Raw genomic sequence first — 17,198 nt, forward strand, 5'->3', positions numbered from 1 at the left:
ATTTGTGACTGTAATCCAGTACTTGCATAACCATTTCTTATACCAGAGTCATGCTCTTCTAGTCAATTAATTTGTACTTGTGTGTAATTGTTGTTGAAATTTAAGGGTGAAAAATAATGAGTATTCTAACTGCAATATTTTTCAGCATTGGATCTATATTCAAGTACAATTGAGACCAGTTGAGTGGGATTGTTAAGAGCATCTCCATTATAGAAATTATTTTAGATTAATTTCAGTTTACCCCCCTGAGATTTGGGGGTGTCATCATTTCACTCCCTCTACTTTCAATTTTGAATTTTTACCCCCTAAACTTTCCAATTTCAATCAGCCGTGTCCATTTTTTACTATTCCTTCTAAATTGGAAGTTAAGTTTGACTTTTGAGGGCTAAAATGGTCATTTCAACATAAAAAAATTAAAAAAAATTATTTTTTCTTTTCTTTTCTGTTTTTTAGTTTTTTTTTTTGTCTTTAACCTATACACCACAAGTAATAATAGGTTTATAAAAATAAAAAAAATACTCTAGGAAGTTGAAAGCCGCTCGCTGGTTTACGATATTTGTGATATATCTCTGATAAAGTGAAGAATTTTAGGATATATCCCCAATAAAGTGAAGAAATATTTGTAAAAAATAATTTTACACTTTATCTGTAAATAAATATCTGTATATCCCCAATAAAGTGAAGAAATATCTGTATAAAATCATTTTTGGTCTACGATATTTGTGATATATCTCTGATAAAGTGAAGAATTTTAGGATATATTCCTAATAAAGTGAAGAAATATCTGCGTAAAATCATTTTTGGTCTACGATATTTGTAATATATCTCCAATAAATTGAAGAATTTTATGATATATCCCCAATAAAGTGAAGAAATATCTGTAAAAAATGATTTTACACTTTATCTGTAAATATCTGTATATCCCCAATAAAGTGAACTAATATTTGTGTAAAATCGTTTTTTTACACATATTTATTTATAGATAAAGTGTAAAATCATTTTTTACAGATATTTCTTCACTTTATTTTGGATATATCCTAAATTCTTCACTTTATCGGAGATATGTCACAAATATAGTAGACCAGCGAGCGGCTTTCAACTACCTAGAGTATTTTTTTGTTTTTATAAACCTATTATAACTTGTGGTGTATAGGTTGAAGAAAAAAAAAACAAAAAAAAGAAGAAACAGAAAAAAAAAAAAAAAAAACTAAAAAACAGAAGAAAATTTTTTAATTTTTTTTTTAATTTTTTTTATGTTGAAATGACCATTTTAGCCCTCAAAAGTCAAACTTAACGTCCAATTTGGACGGAATAGTAGAAATTGGACACGGCTGATTGAAATTGGAAAGTTTAGGGGGTAAAAATTCAAAATTGAAAGTACAGGGAGTGAAATGATGACACCTCCAAACCTCAGAGGGGTAAACTGAAATTAATTCAATTATTTTTTAGTTAAATTTAGCTAAAGTTGTGTAATATAGTTATTGATTTAATAATGTTGCTCTAACAATAGTAGTTATTTGTAAATGATATATTATGTTTTATCGAATCGTATATTGACATGTGGACAAAAGTGAAGAGAAAAATATAACTTTTGCTTTAGCTATAGACGATTCTCTTGTTAAATATAGTTAGTTTGTTGGAGTTGAATTTTGCTTTAGAAATAATTATATATAGCTAAAAATAAAATTTAGCTACTCTGTTAGAGATGTCCTTACACACTAATCACTGATCCACATTCTTAGCTCGAGTCACAGTATAGCAGAGCTTTCGTTTTCTTGTAGGGATGTCCTCCAGACCTCCAAAGTTTGGACATCGACCTCTATTAATCATTTTAAAATTTAATCAAAGTTTTGAACAATAAGCCACATATCGAATGAGGAAGTATGAATACCAAGTTACCAATAGTTAAAAAAAAAAAAAAACAAAACAAAAAATTGTTAATAACACTAAAAATTGTAAAGAAATGACAAAAACGTCCTCCTACCGCTGGCCTGCGGGTGGAGATTTCAAGAGGGAAGAGCCTCAAGGTCATAGGGTCCTCCCTCCACACTGAGAAGAGCGAGCCAAACAATGTCGTTTGCTCTGAAATTGAATCTCTCAAACCCTAGAATCAAACCCAACTCCAACTTCGGAGGCCTCGCCGGTACCGCCACTAATCCCCACCGTCTCCCCTACCATCTCAGACTCCCCGCACGGCGGTTCAACTCCTTTTCCGTACAGTCAGAGTATGTTAACGGAGCTTCAGAGCCGTCAATTTCATCGCATTACACAGAGAGCATCGGAACCCCATCACCTTCGTCCCACCTTCTTCAGTGGAACCTCACCCAACGACACGTCGTTGTCCTCAATGTCGTTGCTTGCGCTGTAATTCTCTCTCCCTAACCATTTCAATTTAAAGCTCACTATAGTTCTTATATTTGATTCTGTAAACAATTTTCAAGAAATTGTCTTTAATTTCTATCAAAGTTTTGTTTTTATTTTGGGATTTTTTTTTTTTTTTTTTTGAATAGGCTGCGGTTTCTGCAACGTGGCTCTTCTGCTCTGCAATTCCAACGCTTCTGGTATGTGATCTTGAACAGCTTGATGGTTTTGGTTAGAATTGGCAATTGGGTTTGTTTTGTTAGTAAATTGTGGTGACCAAATGTGGAGTGGTGAAGGCTTTCAAGAGAGCAGCTGATTCACTTGCAAAGCTGATGGATGTTATGAGGGAAGAGCTTCCGGATACAATGGCGGCTGTTCGCTTATCCGGGATGGAGATCAGTGACCTAACCATGGAGCTCAGTGATCTTGGGTTGGAATTACTATTTCTAGACTCTTGTTATGTGTAACTCATCTTTAGTTAGCTGAAATCCTTATCGTTTTTCATTTGGTTTGTGGTGCAGCCAGGAGATTACACAAGGTGTTAGGAGTTCTACTCGAGCTGTTCGTGTGGCGGAGGACAGGTTGCGCCGCTTGACAAACATGGCCCCTACAGGTTATCCATGTTTTCTATAGCCTTTTCATTTTTGTTGTTTCACTGTGAGTTTCCAATAGAATTGGGCAATGAATGTAAAATTTATCTTTACTTGCTTAGCATCCGTGCAGGAAGTAGCAAGTCCGAAAAATGAGGTTCCGGGGCCACTTTTGGCTACAACTGCAAGAAGCATACGAGAGGGAGTCGTGAAGGGTCGTGCTCTCTGGCAAATGTTTTTCACCATCACCCGGTTTTCTAGGTTGGCACTCAACTTTTTGATCAGACGGAAGAAGCAATAGTGGAGATCACAACACATACCAGAGCTTCATGGTGAGCAACATCAAATTTTGTCAATGTACATAAATCTTCCTTGGTTCATGTTTCAAATCTTAAGTTAGCATTGTGTACTTCCAGTTGGGCCATCCCATTTCAGAAGCGTCGCCTTTGAGTTAAATATCCTTTGATTTGCCATCTTTCTTTCTGTTGTTACTTGCAAGTGCAACTGATTTCTTGTAGATTTGTACAAGAACACCTATTTATGTTTCTACTTGATTAATAACATCATCTTTTTGTTGAACTGGACCCCGATATGTTTCAGCTTGATTTATGTATCTCAAGTTGAAGTGCCAATTATGTTATGAATTTGTACTGAGATTGATCACTGACTCATTTCCCACCTTACAAGCTTTAGACTGGTGAGGAAAGGCTTTAGTCGGAATATAGATTAGTGTCTAATTCAATTAACAACACTACTAACAATTGGTATTAACTCATGAAAGTTTACTGAAGGGTTGGTACTATAGCCATGTGCATATGAGCACTTACATTGTTTTTGATGCTAGAGCTAAACTACATTGTTAAAATAATTCAAGTTATGTAGTTGGATTGAACATGCTTGGTTTTGAATAAGTGATTCAGTTGATAAGCACAAATTTATAGATACTGCCCTTGTATATGATGAAGTATTGTGTGGGTTTGGTTACTGAAAGCGAGCATCGCGAGCATCAAATAAGGTAAAATTACCTCCTGAGACAGAAATGATGATATTGCTGAGATGTACTTTAGGTCTTAATAGACTAATATCTTTTGGGTGTGGAGTACCAAGGTGCTTTGCTAGGCATTTCTCATTTTTTGGAGTAAGGAACGATCTTGATGATAACTCTCTTACGGAAAAAGGGTAGGGGGAAGGAGAGGGGGTGGTGTACATTTAGCTGGTACTGAATTTGGGTAGAGATGAGCATTGAATAGTAACGAAGGTTAACTGAGCAGCATGGGTAGAGTTAGGGCATTGAAAAGATCATTGAACGAAAATACAAAATGCTTTTAGGCAACGGAATGAACAGGTACTAAATTTGGGTAGAGGTAGGCATTGGCATTGGAAGTGAGGATAACAGAGTAGCATGGGTAGAATTAGGCATTGAAAAGATGATTATAGGCAAAGGGGAATGATATGGTCTGGTGGCTTCGCTTTCATGTTTTAGCCGAGCTAGGCCTCCTCCTATTCAAGTAACTCGTAAAATAGCCATCACAGCACATGTTTGTACGTTTGACCTGATATTATTTAAGAGCTAAGCTGGGAAAATTGCTGGCATGAGAGAATGCTAGTGGAAGAAATTGACGAACGGCTTCCCTTTGAATTTGTTCAGTTTTAACTATAATATTAGAGAAGGGACTTAAAAGGGCAACTGCTATTCACACTCTTGGTTTGTAACAATATTACACTTTAAGATTGATATTTGTTACCGTAAAGCATTTGTTGAAGTAGTGCGAAGTGAAAATAACATTGCCCAAAGATCATTTTTGAAATGAATAGGATACTTAATTAGTGAGCAAAAACATATTTTGTACAGACTGATATATTGATATAATACTTTCAATTTTTTTTTTAGGGCAAGAGATATAATATTTCATTTGAGGAATCAAACTTTGTTAGCTTAAAAAAAAAAAAAAAGACTGAAAAAGGCTCCGCCCCTTACTTCACTGGTCCACAGGCGTAAACTGCAAGCTTCTTAAAGCTGTGAAAAATCCATGCACAGCCTTATTAGTAATAGTATGAGCAACTCACTGAAGTATTTATTTAGTAGGTGGTGTGGTTCTGTAGAGGTGGCAGATAGATGGTATTGAAATCTGATCAGATATTGCAGACAGAAACTAAAGGCACCCACATGGGGCGATCAGGCAAAGAGGAGCAAAGAGTGTTGAAAGCAGTGAGAATCTGGTTTTGCTATGCCAAGCCGAAGAGCTCTATACCAAGTAAAACAAGACAAAAATGGAACCACCACCCACATTATCCACTAAATAAGAGTGTTGTTTGATTTCTACTATTGTTTTTCATCTTGGAATGTTAATTTCTATTACTTTGATGCACTGTCGACCACAAATTCGTGATTATCTCTACCCGCAATCACTTAATGAGAACTTTAATTAGTATAACGACTCAATATAGCTTTCAAATTACCAGTTCAATTAACAGTTGAATGAGTATTTTACATCCCATTTGATAATTTGAAAACTCTATAGAGAGGGTTTCTATCTCACTTGTGCAGCTCCAAATTGCAACCGTCTATTAAGCCTAGCTACTCAGAAAGAAACATAACTCATCCTTTTGTAGATATTTATACGAAAGGAAAAAAAGCAACAACGCTTTTGTTGGACTTGCCTGAAACAGATGCATCCATTATCTCTTTGGTCCTCAAGATCAAAGAATTAATTACACAACCAGAATTCAAAGTTTAACGCATTTATTTGATATCTGATCCTCCAGGCTTTAATACGGTAAAACTTTCGCTGATATATTGCAACATATGCAGATTCTAATCACTAAACCACCATACCACTTCATCAACACCAAACACATATATGTGCCTCACTATCAGTTCGAAATCTACTGCACAGTAATTTGTTGAAGATCCAGATACATTGAAGGCCTCAGTTCTACTTGATTAAAAGAGAAAGAGTAAAACGTACAAAAGTTAGAAACAGAAGAAGGATGAAAAACTAGAAGAAGCTAGCAGCTAGCTGTTGAAGTTAATAGGACGAAGCACGGTTAATCTGAGGACCTGAACCAGAGCCTAGCGAAGGCCGTTTCACTCTCAACGCTCTTGTCCACCTTGCATTACCTGTGGCTGTCACAACAACCTCTTCCTGCGCATAACATACAAACCATACAGTAAACAAAAGATTCTAAAACCCTAGCTAGGTCCATGAGAGAGAGAGAAGAGATCGAGACTTACCCTGAATTTCATTTCCATTTCGGTCTGCGGAGCAGGGTACTGTTGATGTTGATCTGCCTTTGTCTTTCCAGCGGCGGCGGAGAAGGAGAAGTCATGATCAAGTCCGAGGCACTTGAGGCAAGCGGTGATGAGTTGGTCGAAGAAATGGCAGGGGCTGTGCAACAAAGGGTGTCGTTCTTCTTCTCTCTGGTCGGCTGAGCTCGAGGACTCCATTTTCTTGATAGGCGGTTTTGGTGGTGCAGTGTAGTGGTTTTTAGGCCTTTTGGGGTAGAGATGTATTTATCACACAAGAGACAACTGCCATGAATTGAGTTTATTACTGCACTACCTACTTCCCTGACTCTGGACAGAAAGAGAGAGTACCGAGACTCTTTTGGCATTGGATTTTCCTCTGGGATTTTCTTCCTTAAATTTTTTCCTTTCCTTTTTCGATTTTCCTTTACAACAAGTTAACAACAACAAAGGTGTATTGCTTCAAATGTTTTTTTTTTTTAATCAAACTATTGCTTGAAATGTTAAATTCAGTTTTGTTGGAAAATTATTTTCTTAAGCAAGCAAATAAAACTTCCTTCTACTTATGAAATTTGGCTTAATTATGTTAAAAAAAGTTACACGCATCAAATAAAAGTAGTGTTCATATAGTCATGATTATAGTCACCAGGTGACTAAGAATTTTATAGTCACATGTTATTAGAATTAATTTTAAGGGTTTAAATTACACTTTAAAACCATTCTTTTAATCACAACTCTTAATATTAAATCTAATGATGAATAAGCCCTAGGACGGTTTGCTTTTGCACTAGGGCATTACTTCCGGTCCATAACTAACCAACAATTTAGGAATATTCTTCTGTGATTTGCTTTGTAAATACAAAATCTAATATGGTTTAGGGTTTAATAAGCTTCTTTGTCAGTGAGGTTTTAGAGTGATAATACCATATTTATTTATTTATTTAGATTTTATGATGTCACTGAGATTTGCATCCATCAAAGTTAGATATTCTAAATATAAAATTAGATCCTTTCAAAAAAAATAATAATATATATATATATATATATATAATTAGATACTAGCCTTCCTGCACGCGCGATGCGCGTGCGGAAGGGCCGCGCTCGCGCGTGCGTATTGTCCTTCCTCTCTTGGTAAGCATATTTGAAATGTTACTCATGAGTGCAACATAATTTCTGTGTTGCATATTAACTAATTCTTTAAGGAATATTGATTAACTGAGGGCATATCCATTAGTAAAAAATATAAAACTCTGTACAAAAACATATACATAGATTAAGAGTATTGGAATTGATTAACTACCACAAAAATAAAAATATATTTAATGGAAAAGAAACAAAGCTTAAGAGAACATACTCTGTATGCTTCTTTTTGTTCCACTCTTTGAAAATAAGTTTACTGAGATAAGAAGTGTTCATTTTTATTGATTGTTTTCATGCACCAACCACATGAAAATATGGAAACACATCTCCTAAAGCTTCTGTCTCAACCATTCCTACAAATAGAAAAAATTACACAAAGTTACAGATTGTAATATAAAAAAATTCAATCAAATATGTATGTTTATAATCAATTAAAATGTTGATGTACCTATGAAGACGATCGATCATTTGTGTTTGAATGAAGCAAAACTTCTTTAAATACTACATTCTTCGTAAATACGCCATCTTCACCAACTATGGATCCTTTTTTAACCAAAACTTTTGTGGTTGACTCTGATACTCCTCTCGACAATGCAACATATAATTGTCCATGACTAAAAACATGATCTGGGAGGTAAACACCTACATGTGGGATAGTCTGACCTTGAGATTTGTTTATGGTCAAAGAGAAGCTCAGTTTGACTGGAAATTGCTTTCTTGTTAGTTGAAATGGTAGCCCAGCATTTTCTGCACTTTTCAAAGGAATTCTAGGTAGAAAAACTCTAGTCCCAGCAAACTGTCCTGTTAGTATCTTAGCATCAATCAGATTTTGGTACGAACCACGACACAACAATCTAGTACCGTTACACAATCCCAATTTAGGGTCAATATTCCTTAAAAGCATGATTGGAGCACCTACTTTCAAAGTTAACTTGTGGGGTGGCAGCCCACCTGCGGTTATTGAGTTCAGAAACTCTGGTTGGTACAAATTTCTCATGTCATCTTCAACAGAGTCAAATGAGTACAATGTAATTTCTTCACCCGGAAACATATTGATTATCTTTTCATTCAACACGTCCACATCATCGTTTATAGGAGTAATCAATGCTCTGTCCACCATGTATCTTGCATCATTTACATGATCACCCAAATTGGGGAAAACTTCATCAATAATTTGATTGATAGATTGGTCACTTTCCCATGGAACCACCATGCGTTCTGGTAATCTCATCATTTCGTCGTCAATGACTTGTTCACTTCCATCGCCAACACGAAGTAGAAATTCTGCAAATTGGTGGTCATTTATGGATCTCATATTCTGTCTCAATCTCAATATCTTTGTTTGTGCCCAAAATGTTGCTTTCACAATGGAGGCTTGAATGAGTTCAGACTTCGTTCCTTTAGGAATAACAGGGAGAACTTGACGAAAATCTCCCCCAAAAATCATTATCTTTCCACCAAACGGTAATTCGACATCCATTATGTCTCGAAATGTTCGATCAAGTGCTTCAAACACATGTCGATGTGTCATAGGTGCCTCATCCCAAATAATTGCAGTGGAATCTTGTATCAGTCGTGCTAGAGCAGACTGTTTACTTATGGAACACATGGATGATGCATCTACATTGAGTGGAATCTTGAATCTAGAGTGAGCTGTCCTCCCGCCGGACAATAAATTTGCAGCAATTCCAGATGATGCTGTGGCTAAGACTATATGATTCATTCTTCTCAACTTTGCTAGCAATGCACGATATAAGTACGTCTTCCCAGTACCTCCAGGACCATCGATAAAAAATAATGCACTTTCTCTTCCCTCAACTGCGGCCATTATGGTGTTGAATGCAATCATTTGGTCGTTGTTAAGGTGGTCAATTGCATCAATATCTTCTTGCGGGATATTTATAGAAATTTCGTCTTCAATACATCTCGGTATTCCTAGACTATCTTCTGGCTCACTTGTCATTTCAGGCAGATCAAATTCTCCAGTGCCCTTATTAAATTGTTCTAGCATTCTATTTAGATCTCGAAGTAGCCTGTTTCTGACAGAAACATCGACAATATCACTTGAAGAAGAATAATCTTCAATCATGAAAGGATAAAATTCATCCCACAATCTTCGAACACCAGTTGGTTGACTATACACCAAAATTGTGACGAATAATCTTCTCAAAGCTGATGGCATTCTAATTGCAGAGGCCTCTAACAGACATTGTCGGATGCTATTGTCATCTTCCAGCAAACCTCGTTTCTCTGCCGCTTCCTTAAAAGTAGTTTGCAGAACTCCATTAATAGTAAGCAAATCACGAAATGATCTCGGTCCTCTTATATGATTGAGAAGGACACGTAGGTAAAATTTCTCACCTTCAGAGGGTGAAACACTGTATATTCTTCCAATTACCTTGTAGTTGTTCCTTCTTTCACCCAAGCTTTTTGCTTACTATCCCACCTATAGTATTGAGGGAATTCTCGATACAGATATCGTCTTGCTTCCGGATCCATACGGTTCATGGTGAAATATTCAGTAAGCATAGACTTCTGTGCATGCTCATCTGTTAGAATGACTTCTACAGTCTCATTTGCATCGAATCTGATTTGTTGCATGTTTGGAAGATGTATTTGTAATCTGTCGACTGTTGGATATATTCTATTCATTACAAATTTAAATATCCTCCATAAAGCCTCTGGTGCACAAACCCACCTTGCATCGACAAATTGTCTTATTTCATCGAACTCTGGGTCAGATTGCACTTGAACTGCAACTCTATCAGGACCTTTGTAGTCATACTTATATAAGTATTTGACACTCTTTATGCTCCCACATATTTCAACATTGATGTGACAATCATACCGTAGCAACAACCACGGGTTATAAGGAACAACCCAACTATTATCCACCATTGTGTCTCTAGATCTACGTAGAGGGACTGGTAAGCGACTTGCTCGTCTTCGATATATAGGATATGCATCGTTTCCTTGCACAGTGAAATTTACAAATGATTTTGGATAACTTTTATTGCATCTCCCATTCTTCATACATGAAGACTGTTGGTTTAAGGTTCCACATGGACCGTGAATCATATGTTTCAACACCAGATCATAAAGTTGAGGCTCTTCATCTTTATCTGGTATTTCTGCTCTAACAATGCGGTCATAATCTTCAGGGTTATTAAGCTTATCATTTTCATCCAATATGACCAGCATGTGTACATGTGGTAGGCCCCGTTTCTGAAATTCAACGACAAAAGCATGAGCAATAACTCTTCCCAATACCCCTTTGGTGATGATGTCTTCTTTTAGCTGCTCAAGTTTTGAACGAAATACCCTGACCTCTAAATCTGGACGATCTTGTGATGTTTGTCCAGGGAGTAGCTCACTTTTAATTTCTTCCCAATTCGGGTTACACGTCATAGTGATAAACAAATCTGGTCTGCCATACTTTTGAACCAAAGCCATCGCATCTTGGTACCGTTGGTACATATCACGTGGACTTCCAACAAATGATGATGGCAGAATTGTCCTATGACCGACGTTACCTAAGAAAATGTGAATCTATATTAAATATTTCTACAATTGTACAATTGAAAAACTCACATATCTGATATATAGGTGAAAGTGAAATATTAATTCTTACCTGCATTGTTTTCCCCTGCAATAAAAGAGTCTTGAAGTCCTTGATAAAATTCTTTCCTAATTGTATCTTGGTTACTGCGAAGCCATCTGAGTTTTTGGGATTCAATTTTCACGTAATTATCTACAACATACTGTTGTAAGAGCCGTCCGCCTCGAAGTAGAGGATTTTCATCACCTGGGCGCATCTGCACAATCAATTTTTTATTTATTTAGCAGGTGTTTAAGTATGATTTTTTTTTCATTTAATGCAATAGGAACTAAAGTGGAAAAAAAAATGTACTAACCTGTAACATATATGCATAGTAGTCGCAACATGACATAGGTCTTCCATTCTCATCATGACTATTAATATCCCACCCATATGTTCCATAAGGTAATAACAAAGGATACTGCATGGGGTCGTAATATCCGACCGAGTCTTTAACATTCCAGAGTCTTCCACTAATTGTTTGGACAATTAAATCTCTTCCATTCGGATTGATGTCGCCCCCTCCTACTATAATAGCAGCAACTTGTGATGTAGATGGTAAACAATACTGACGTTGATTAGAAGGCTGCTCTCTTATGATGAGCCTGCAATTGGGCAAGTCTTGGCGCTGTCCGAGGCTTCGAAATTGATGGACAAATGGATTATAGTGATTCAATATCTGTTGTATCTTTTCAACCAGTGCCCTGTCTAAAACTACACTTTCAGACAATCGATTGTCAAGTTCATGCTCGGTGTCATATATGTAAGCTTGTAGATATCGTGGTCTCGCCCCTTCACTTGGTAAAAGCCCACCAATCTTATGATATATAGAACCTTGTGCACGAAAAGTATAAATTCCACGACCTTGAAGATTAATGGATTCATCAACATGCACACCCATTGAAGTGAACGCAAACACATTATTATAGGCTCGGATATTTTGTCTGAATTTTCTACCCACATCTGTTTGGTCAGAAAAGAGCTGGATCATCTCTGGCGGAGAGGGTATTAGAGGCAGAACAATATTTCCTTTCGAACAACACAAATTGAAGGTCTCTCGATGAAATAACCGTGCATTGCAGTATGGACATGTTCTTAGTGCAGGCAATCGACAAAATGGGACACCCCATCCCTCATTAAAATCTCTAGCGCAGTTGCAATTTACTACTGCTCTCCTTGTACGCCGCACTGCGTCAACACTGCTGCTGCGCTGATCCTGTGGGTTATTCTCTAGCTCAGTGTTGTTGTTCTGATCCTCATGATTATTCACCATATGCTCGTTGTTATTGTGGTCCTCATCGTGATTATTCATTGTGACATTAGGCATCTCTATTTATAAGTGAAAATATACAATTTTAGCAAAAACACCTAATAAAAATTCACTTATGTGAATAGGTTGGATATAAATATTTGGTAAGCTTACCGTAAGGCACAGAATTCTGAATAACCACATTGTTTAGTCGAGACGTAGTCGAACGGGCTAATTGTCTTATGTGGGTCAAGCGCACCCTTGTAGCATCTTGGTCATGGTTTTGGGAATAGGATGAGACTCTTGAACTTATGCTCTCGTTGTCGGAGTGTACTATTAACATAATAATAAGCAATTGTCAATTATTTTAATTCCAACTATTAAGTTTAGAATTTTTGTTTTGTGTTATTAATACACATATCCATACATCGTGTAACGGTAAACTCTAGCGATGTAACTTGTAAGTATTAAGAGAAAAAAATAAAAATAAAAACTCGTAACAGTGGTATAGTTAAGAAATACAAAAGTACCTGGAGCTAGCCTATTCCTATTACTTGGGCCCGCCTCTTGTTCATGGTCACTTACATTTTCCACGGCTAGTCGCTTTCCCCTAGCATGAGCTCGCCGCCGTGCCAAATAGGCTTCATGTTGTGTAGAACTCATCGATTGTCTCCATTCCTGATGGCTAGCATGTGCACGCTCTCTATGATCCATTTGTGTCGTGCCTGTTCCTATAAAAATATAATAAAATATTAATATTTTTCCAAAGCTGTTGCTCCGTTCATCTCTCTTTCTATACTTTTCAGTGGAAGATAACAAAAAGATCTTGAGCAAAAAGGGCTGATAGTAAATTATTAATTTCAGAAAAGTTTATCTTTTTTTTTTTTTTTCGATTTTAGTTTGAAAATTGAAAAGTTTCTAATTGCTAATTTCAGAAAACACATTCAATTTCATTCTCCCTACTAAGTTTAACCCATTGTTGGGTCTGGTGGAGAAAACTGCTATATAGTTTGGTATACGTGTACTATCCATGTAAACTACTATCCTTAATTTTATTTTTTTTCTAGCCATCTCTATTTACAACTCATAGACAAAAGATATGATTCACTGATTTATAAAGAATTGCATTACTGATGAAATTAATCATATCATCACAGGTTGCAATGAAAATGTCTTTTTCAAACTCATGCTTACTTACGGCGAATGAAATGATAAATCATTCTGAACAACATATTTAGATATATGGTTACTTTTACCACGACCAAAGACAATCTACTGGTTTATTGTCATCAACACCTTACTTGCTTTTAAACAATTAAATGATCGAGTGGTAACGGTGTGTTACAGTAACACCGCATCAAAACATAGCTACAACTCCTCTAGTAATTTTATGGTAGTTTCAGTATTAGCCATTTAGGCCAGTACGTACTTGAAGCATCCACAGTCTGGGTTGCCCCTGATTCGTCTCTGTGAACCTGACTCGGTCTAGTATGTGAACCTCAGTTAGACATAGTGGTATGTGAACCCAACATGACCTGATTTAACTGTCGAGTTGCCCAGTCTTTTGGTGTTTACTGCATGAAAAGACGTACACTATAATCTTTATTAATTAAGCCAATTCTCAGGCACATGAATTAGAAGCAGATTCAACAAAATGTAAGAACTTCAAAGCAAGTAAACCTGTGAAAGAACTAAAATGTCAAAATGTATCAGGCATCATGCTAGGTGACCAAAGTATTAACATTTCTCAGCAATTCTCAGAAGAAGAAGAAGAAGAAAAAAGTCTTCAAATCACAACCAAAAAATCCCACTCAAAAACAGAGGAAAAAAAAACAATTGATGCACACACCAATTCAAACGTACTTGACTTGAAATTTTCACTGAAAAGTTTTGCCAGGTATGTCTTGAGGATACAAAGAGGTTACTTTCAGCATATTTGTTACTTTCTAATTGTCTTATAACTATATTTCCGAGCAATGTACGCGTTAAAGAGAAATAAAGGTCATCAATGAGTTTCACTTAGACAGCCTAAAGCAAGAGAAGTAAAAATGCAATTAGGGGGCAGATTAAAGGAAAACCTAAATTCCAAGCAGGTAATTTCCTTTGGGAAAAGATTGAAAAAGATTAAAAAATAAATAAATTATGGAATGATACAAAACTTCAAACATCATTATAGCTAAAAATAATTCGCACATAGATCAGCATATTAATATTGGAGTGATTATAGAATTACCTTGTCATTAACTTTCGTTTTATGAGACACCATCAACTGGAGAGAAGCATAAGCAAGATCTCACATGTTGCATCAACCAAGTACAAAAAACTTGCTAATGCTGATCTGTGAGGTTCCTCTAAACTTTCAAAAAACATAACATCACATCTTGATAATGCAAACCCAAATAATGTGATTGTTTTCCTTGACCACTGAGATTATTTTCCTTAACCTGTATAGGAAACAAAATTAATGAAAACAAATTAAAGGATCAAACATATGAAAAGAAAGAAAGAAACAGAACCGAAGACAAAAGAGATATCTCTAACAACATGGGAGATATCTCTAACAAAACAGATGGCATAATCACAAACAATCCCAATTTTTTTTTTTTTAAAGTCTTTTGGCAATAGAAAATAAGGATTCAAATTAATGTATATAGTAAGTAGTAACTCAAGAAGCATAGATTGTAACTTGCATATCAAAATGAGTAAAAAAGAATTTGCAGACCTCATAGTCTCTCTGTAGACCTTATGTCTAAGTATCTGTAAACAAATACAAAGGAAAAAAAATAGAGGCTTTTATGACCTTAAAGAGAGCAAACAAAGAAAACCTCAACGCTGCACTAAATAAAAGTTATCAGAACCTCAATTCATATAACAGTAATAAGAACACCCAAAATAATAAATCTCAAAATGCTTAGATGGAGATAAGATCACAATCTAAATGGAAGAACTGAGGGAAGGAAAATAACAAACCTCAATCTAATAATCTGTAAAACATAAATCCAGGGAGAGAATTGTTACCAGACCATGAGGAGGTAGAAACAAATCAAAATGAAAAAACGGCCAATCAAGAACTTTAGTGAGATCTATCTCTAACCAAGAGGAAAAATCAGCAATATCAATATGACATGAATGTGTAAACGTAAAAATATGAATGGGAAAGCCAAAGGAACATCAGAATCACTACCAAAACAGTAAACAAATTGAAAGGAAGACCAACATCGATATCTACGAATAATATATTCAAACACAATTATTAGTTGCAGTCCTAATTCATATCTAACACAAAAAATGAAGAACCTAACCAATTTTGCTGGAAGCTCTTAGCAGATACACCATGGAATCCCAACTTTAGATAGCCACTGCCCTTTCCTTGTTTTCTTCCTGGATAGGATTTTAGACGACTACCCTGTTCAGGAACCAAATAAAAAGAAGACCCAGAAAAAAATGCTAAAATCATCGCACACAGTCATAGTATCATCAATTACTAACCCCAATCAGAGTAAACAAAGAAGAAGAATAAAAATTCTTTCTGCAAAAAACAATCTAATGAACAAAAAGATTATGCATACATTATCCCCTCGACATGAAAAAAGAGAATTAAATTAAAAATAAAAAGAACTGTGCAATTGGGAAACCAAATGAGTTCAATCGAGAAGAACAGAGGGATTAGATTACCTGGAACCATAACTATTCATGCTTTCTTGCAATGAATGAAACATATATAAGTCATTCTGAACAACATGACACTGTCCCTATCTGTCATTGAATCTGGTAGGTTCCTCTAAAGTGTCATAAAACATAAACCACATTAAAAAAATCAGTTAGGAAATTCCAAAAGGAAAAAAAAAGCGAAACATAAACAGAATGATCATTCGACTGGAAGTCTCTAATGAAAACCAAACTTCAAAATTTACCCAATGCCAACTTCAAGTGAATCTACAAACTTTCAAAAAACATAACATCACAAATAAGGACAATTCGGCAGGACCAAACCTATCCTCCTGGGTGGGTTTGATCCTTGATGGCAGAACATACTTTGATATTATAGAAAACCCGTGGATTGGATTATAGAAAACCCGAGAAGATAACAAATTGAATCTGAAAAACGTAATTTGAAAATTACCCAATGGGAATTATCAAGTCTGCAATAGTGGATTCGTCTTCTACTTGAGCAAAACAAAACCCAAAATCTGAAATGACCCAATGGCAATTAGCAAGTCTGCAAACCGTCACCCGATTTGTTTCTTTCTCTTTCTCCTCCTGCTGGGTTTGATTGTGCTCTGCTCTTCTTTCTTTCTGTGTATCTTATTTTCGTATGAACTGTAAGTTGGAAGAGGGATGAGTCCTGATGCATCCATTTGTACACCGATTTTCTCCCACGTCGTCTTGTGCATCGATCTGTGTTGAGATCGTGGCCCGGCAGTTCGTCTCTAGTCTGGAGATCGTGCGCGACTGCGTCTTTGTTCTCTCTCTCTCTCCCCCCTCTCTTTTGCCGCAGAATTTGTTGGGAATTTTTTTTTTCCTTCTCTTCTCTGCCGCAGCAGAATCCTTACCCCTTTATTTTATTGTCAAGATTACCATCATATCCTTCATACAGTATTTATAGATTTATGGAGCTTTAATAAAGTATAGGCATTTCAGGTACTTCAAAAATTTAACCATGTACCTGAGAATTTGTTGGGAATTTTTTTTTTCCTTCTCTTCTCTGCCGCAGCAGAATCCTTACCCCTTTATTTTATTGTCAAGATTACCATCATATCCTTCATACAGTATTTATAGATTTATGGAGCTTTAATAAAGTATAGGCATTTCAGGTACTTCAAAAATTTAACCATGTACCTGAGAATTGGCTTAATTAATAATTTCAGGTACTTCAAAAATTTAACCATGTACCTGAGAATTGGCTTAATTAATAAAGATACAGTATTTATAGATTTATGGAGCTTTAATAAAGTATAGGCATTTCAGGTACTTCAAAAATTTAACCATGTACCTGAGAATTGGCTTAATTAA

At 35.9% G+C, this 17,198-nt stretch overlaps 3 protein-coding genes across 4 annotated transcripts; 1 reads left to right on the forward strand and 2 right to left on the reverse strand.

Moving 5' to 3' along the window:
- Positions 1-1,977: 1,977 nt before the first annotated feature.
- Positions 1,978-3,530, forward strand: LOC112188284. 2 transcript variants are annotated; one of them, XM_024327379.2, is made up of 5 exons: positions 1,978-2,364; positions 2,511-2,561; positions 2,658-2,791; positions 2,883-2,974; positions 3,074-3,530. In XM_024327379.2, exons 1-5 carry the CDS (start codon positions 2,071-2,073, stop codon positions 3,250-3,252), a joined length of 750 nt encoding a protein of 249 aa, XP_024183147.1. In that variant the 5' UTR covers positions 1,978-2,070; the 3' UTR covers positions 3,253-3,530. The 2 variants fall into 2 exon arrangements, with proteins under 2 accessions (XP_024183147.1, XP_024183149.1); XM_024327381.2 differs by having other exon boundaries at positions 1,979-2,364; positions 3,085-3,252.
- A 1,962-nt stretch (positions 3,531-5,492) lies between these two features.
- LOC112188285 lies at positions 5,493-6,583 on the reverse strand. The gene is made up of 2 exons (XM_040515593.1): positions 6,187-6,583; positions 5,493-6,097 (listed from the first exon to the last, which is right to left on the reverse strand). The coding sequence occupies exons 1-2, from the start codon at positions 6,397-6,399 to the stop codon at positions 5,981-5,983; spliced, it is 330 nt and encodes a 109-aa protein (XP_040371527.1). The 5' UTR covers positions 6,400-6,583; the 3' UTR covers positions 5,493-5,980.
- Positions 6,584-7,467: 884 nt separating this feature from the next.
- On the reverse strand, positions 7,468-16,740 carry LOC112190772. Its single transcript, XM_024330250.2, has 10 exons — positions 15,156-16,740; positions 14,419-14,629; positions 13,615-13,759; positions 12,716-12,916; positions 12,360-12,518; positions 11,253-12,265; positions 10,970-11,153; positions 9,785-10,871; positions 7,787-9,749; positions 7,468-7,691 (listed from the first exon to the last, which is right to left on the reverse strand). The coding sequence occupies exons 4-9, from the start codon at positions 12,897-12,899 to the stop codon at positions 7,787-7,789; spliced, it is 4,590 nt and encodes a 1,529-aa protein (XP_024186018.2). The 5' UTR covers positions 12,900-12,916; positions 13,615-13,759; positions 14,419-14,629; positions 15,156-16,740; the 3' UTR covers positions 7,468-7,691.
- Positions 16,741-17,198: the final 458 nt, after the last annotated feature.

The sequence above is a fragment of the Rosa chinensis genome, chromosome 2 (genome assembly GCF_002994745.2).
Source record: "Rosa chinensis cultivar Old Blush chromosome 2, RchiOBHm-V2, whole genome shotgun sequence".
Lineage (NCBI taxonomy): Eukaryota > Viridiplantae > Streptophyta > Magnoliopsida > Rosales > Rosaceae > Rosa > Rosa chinensis.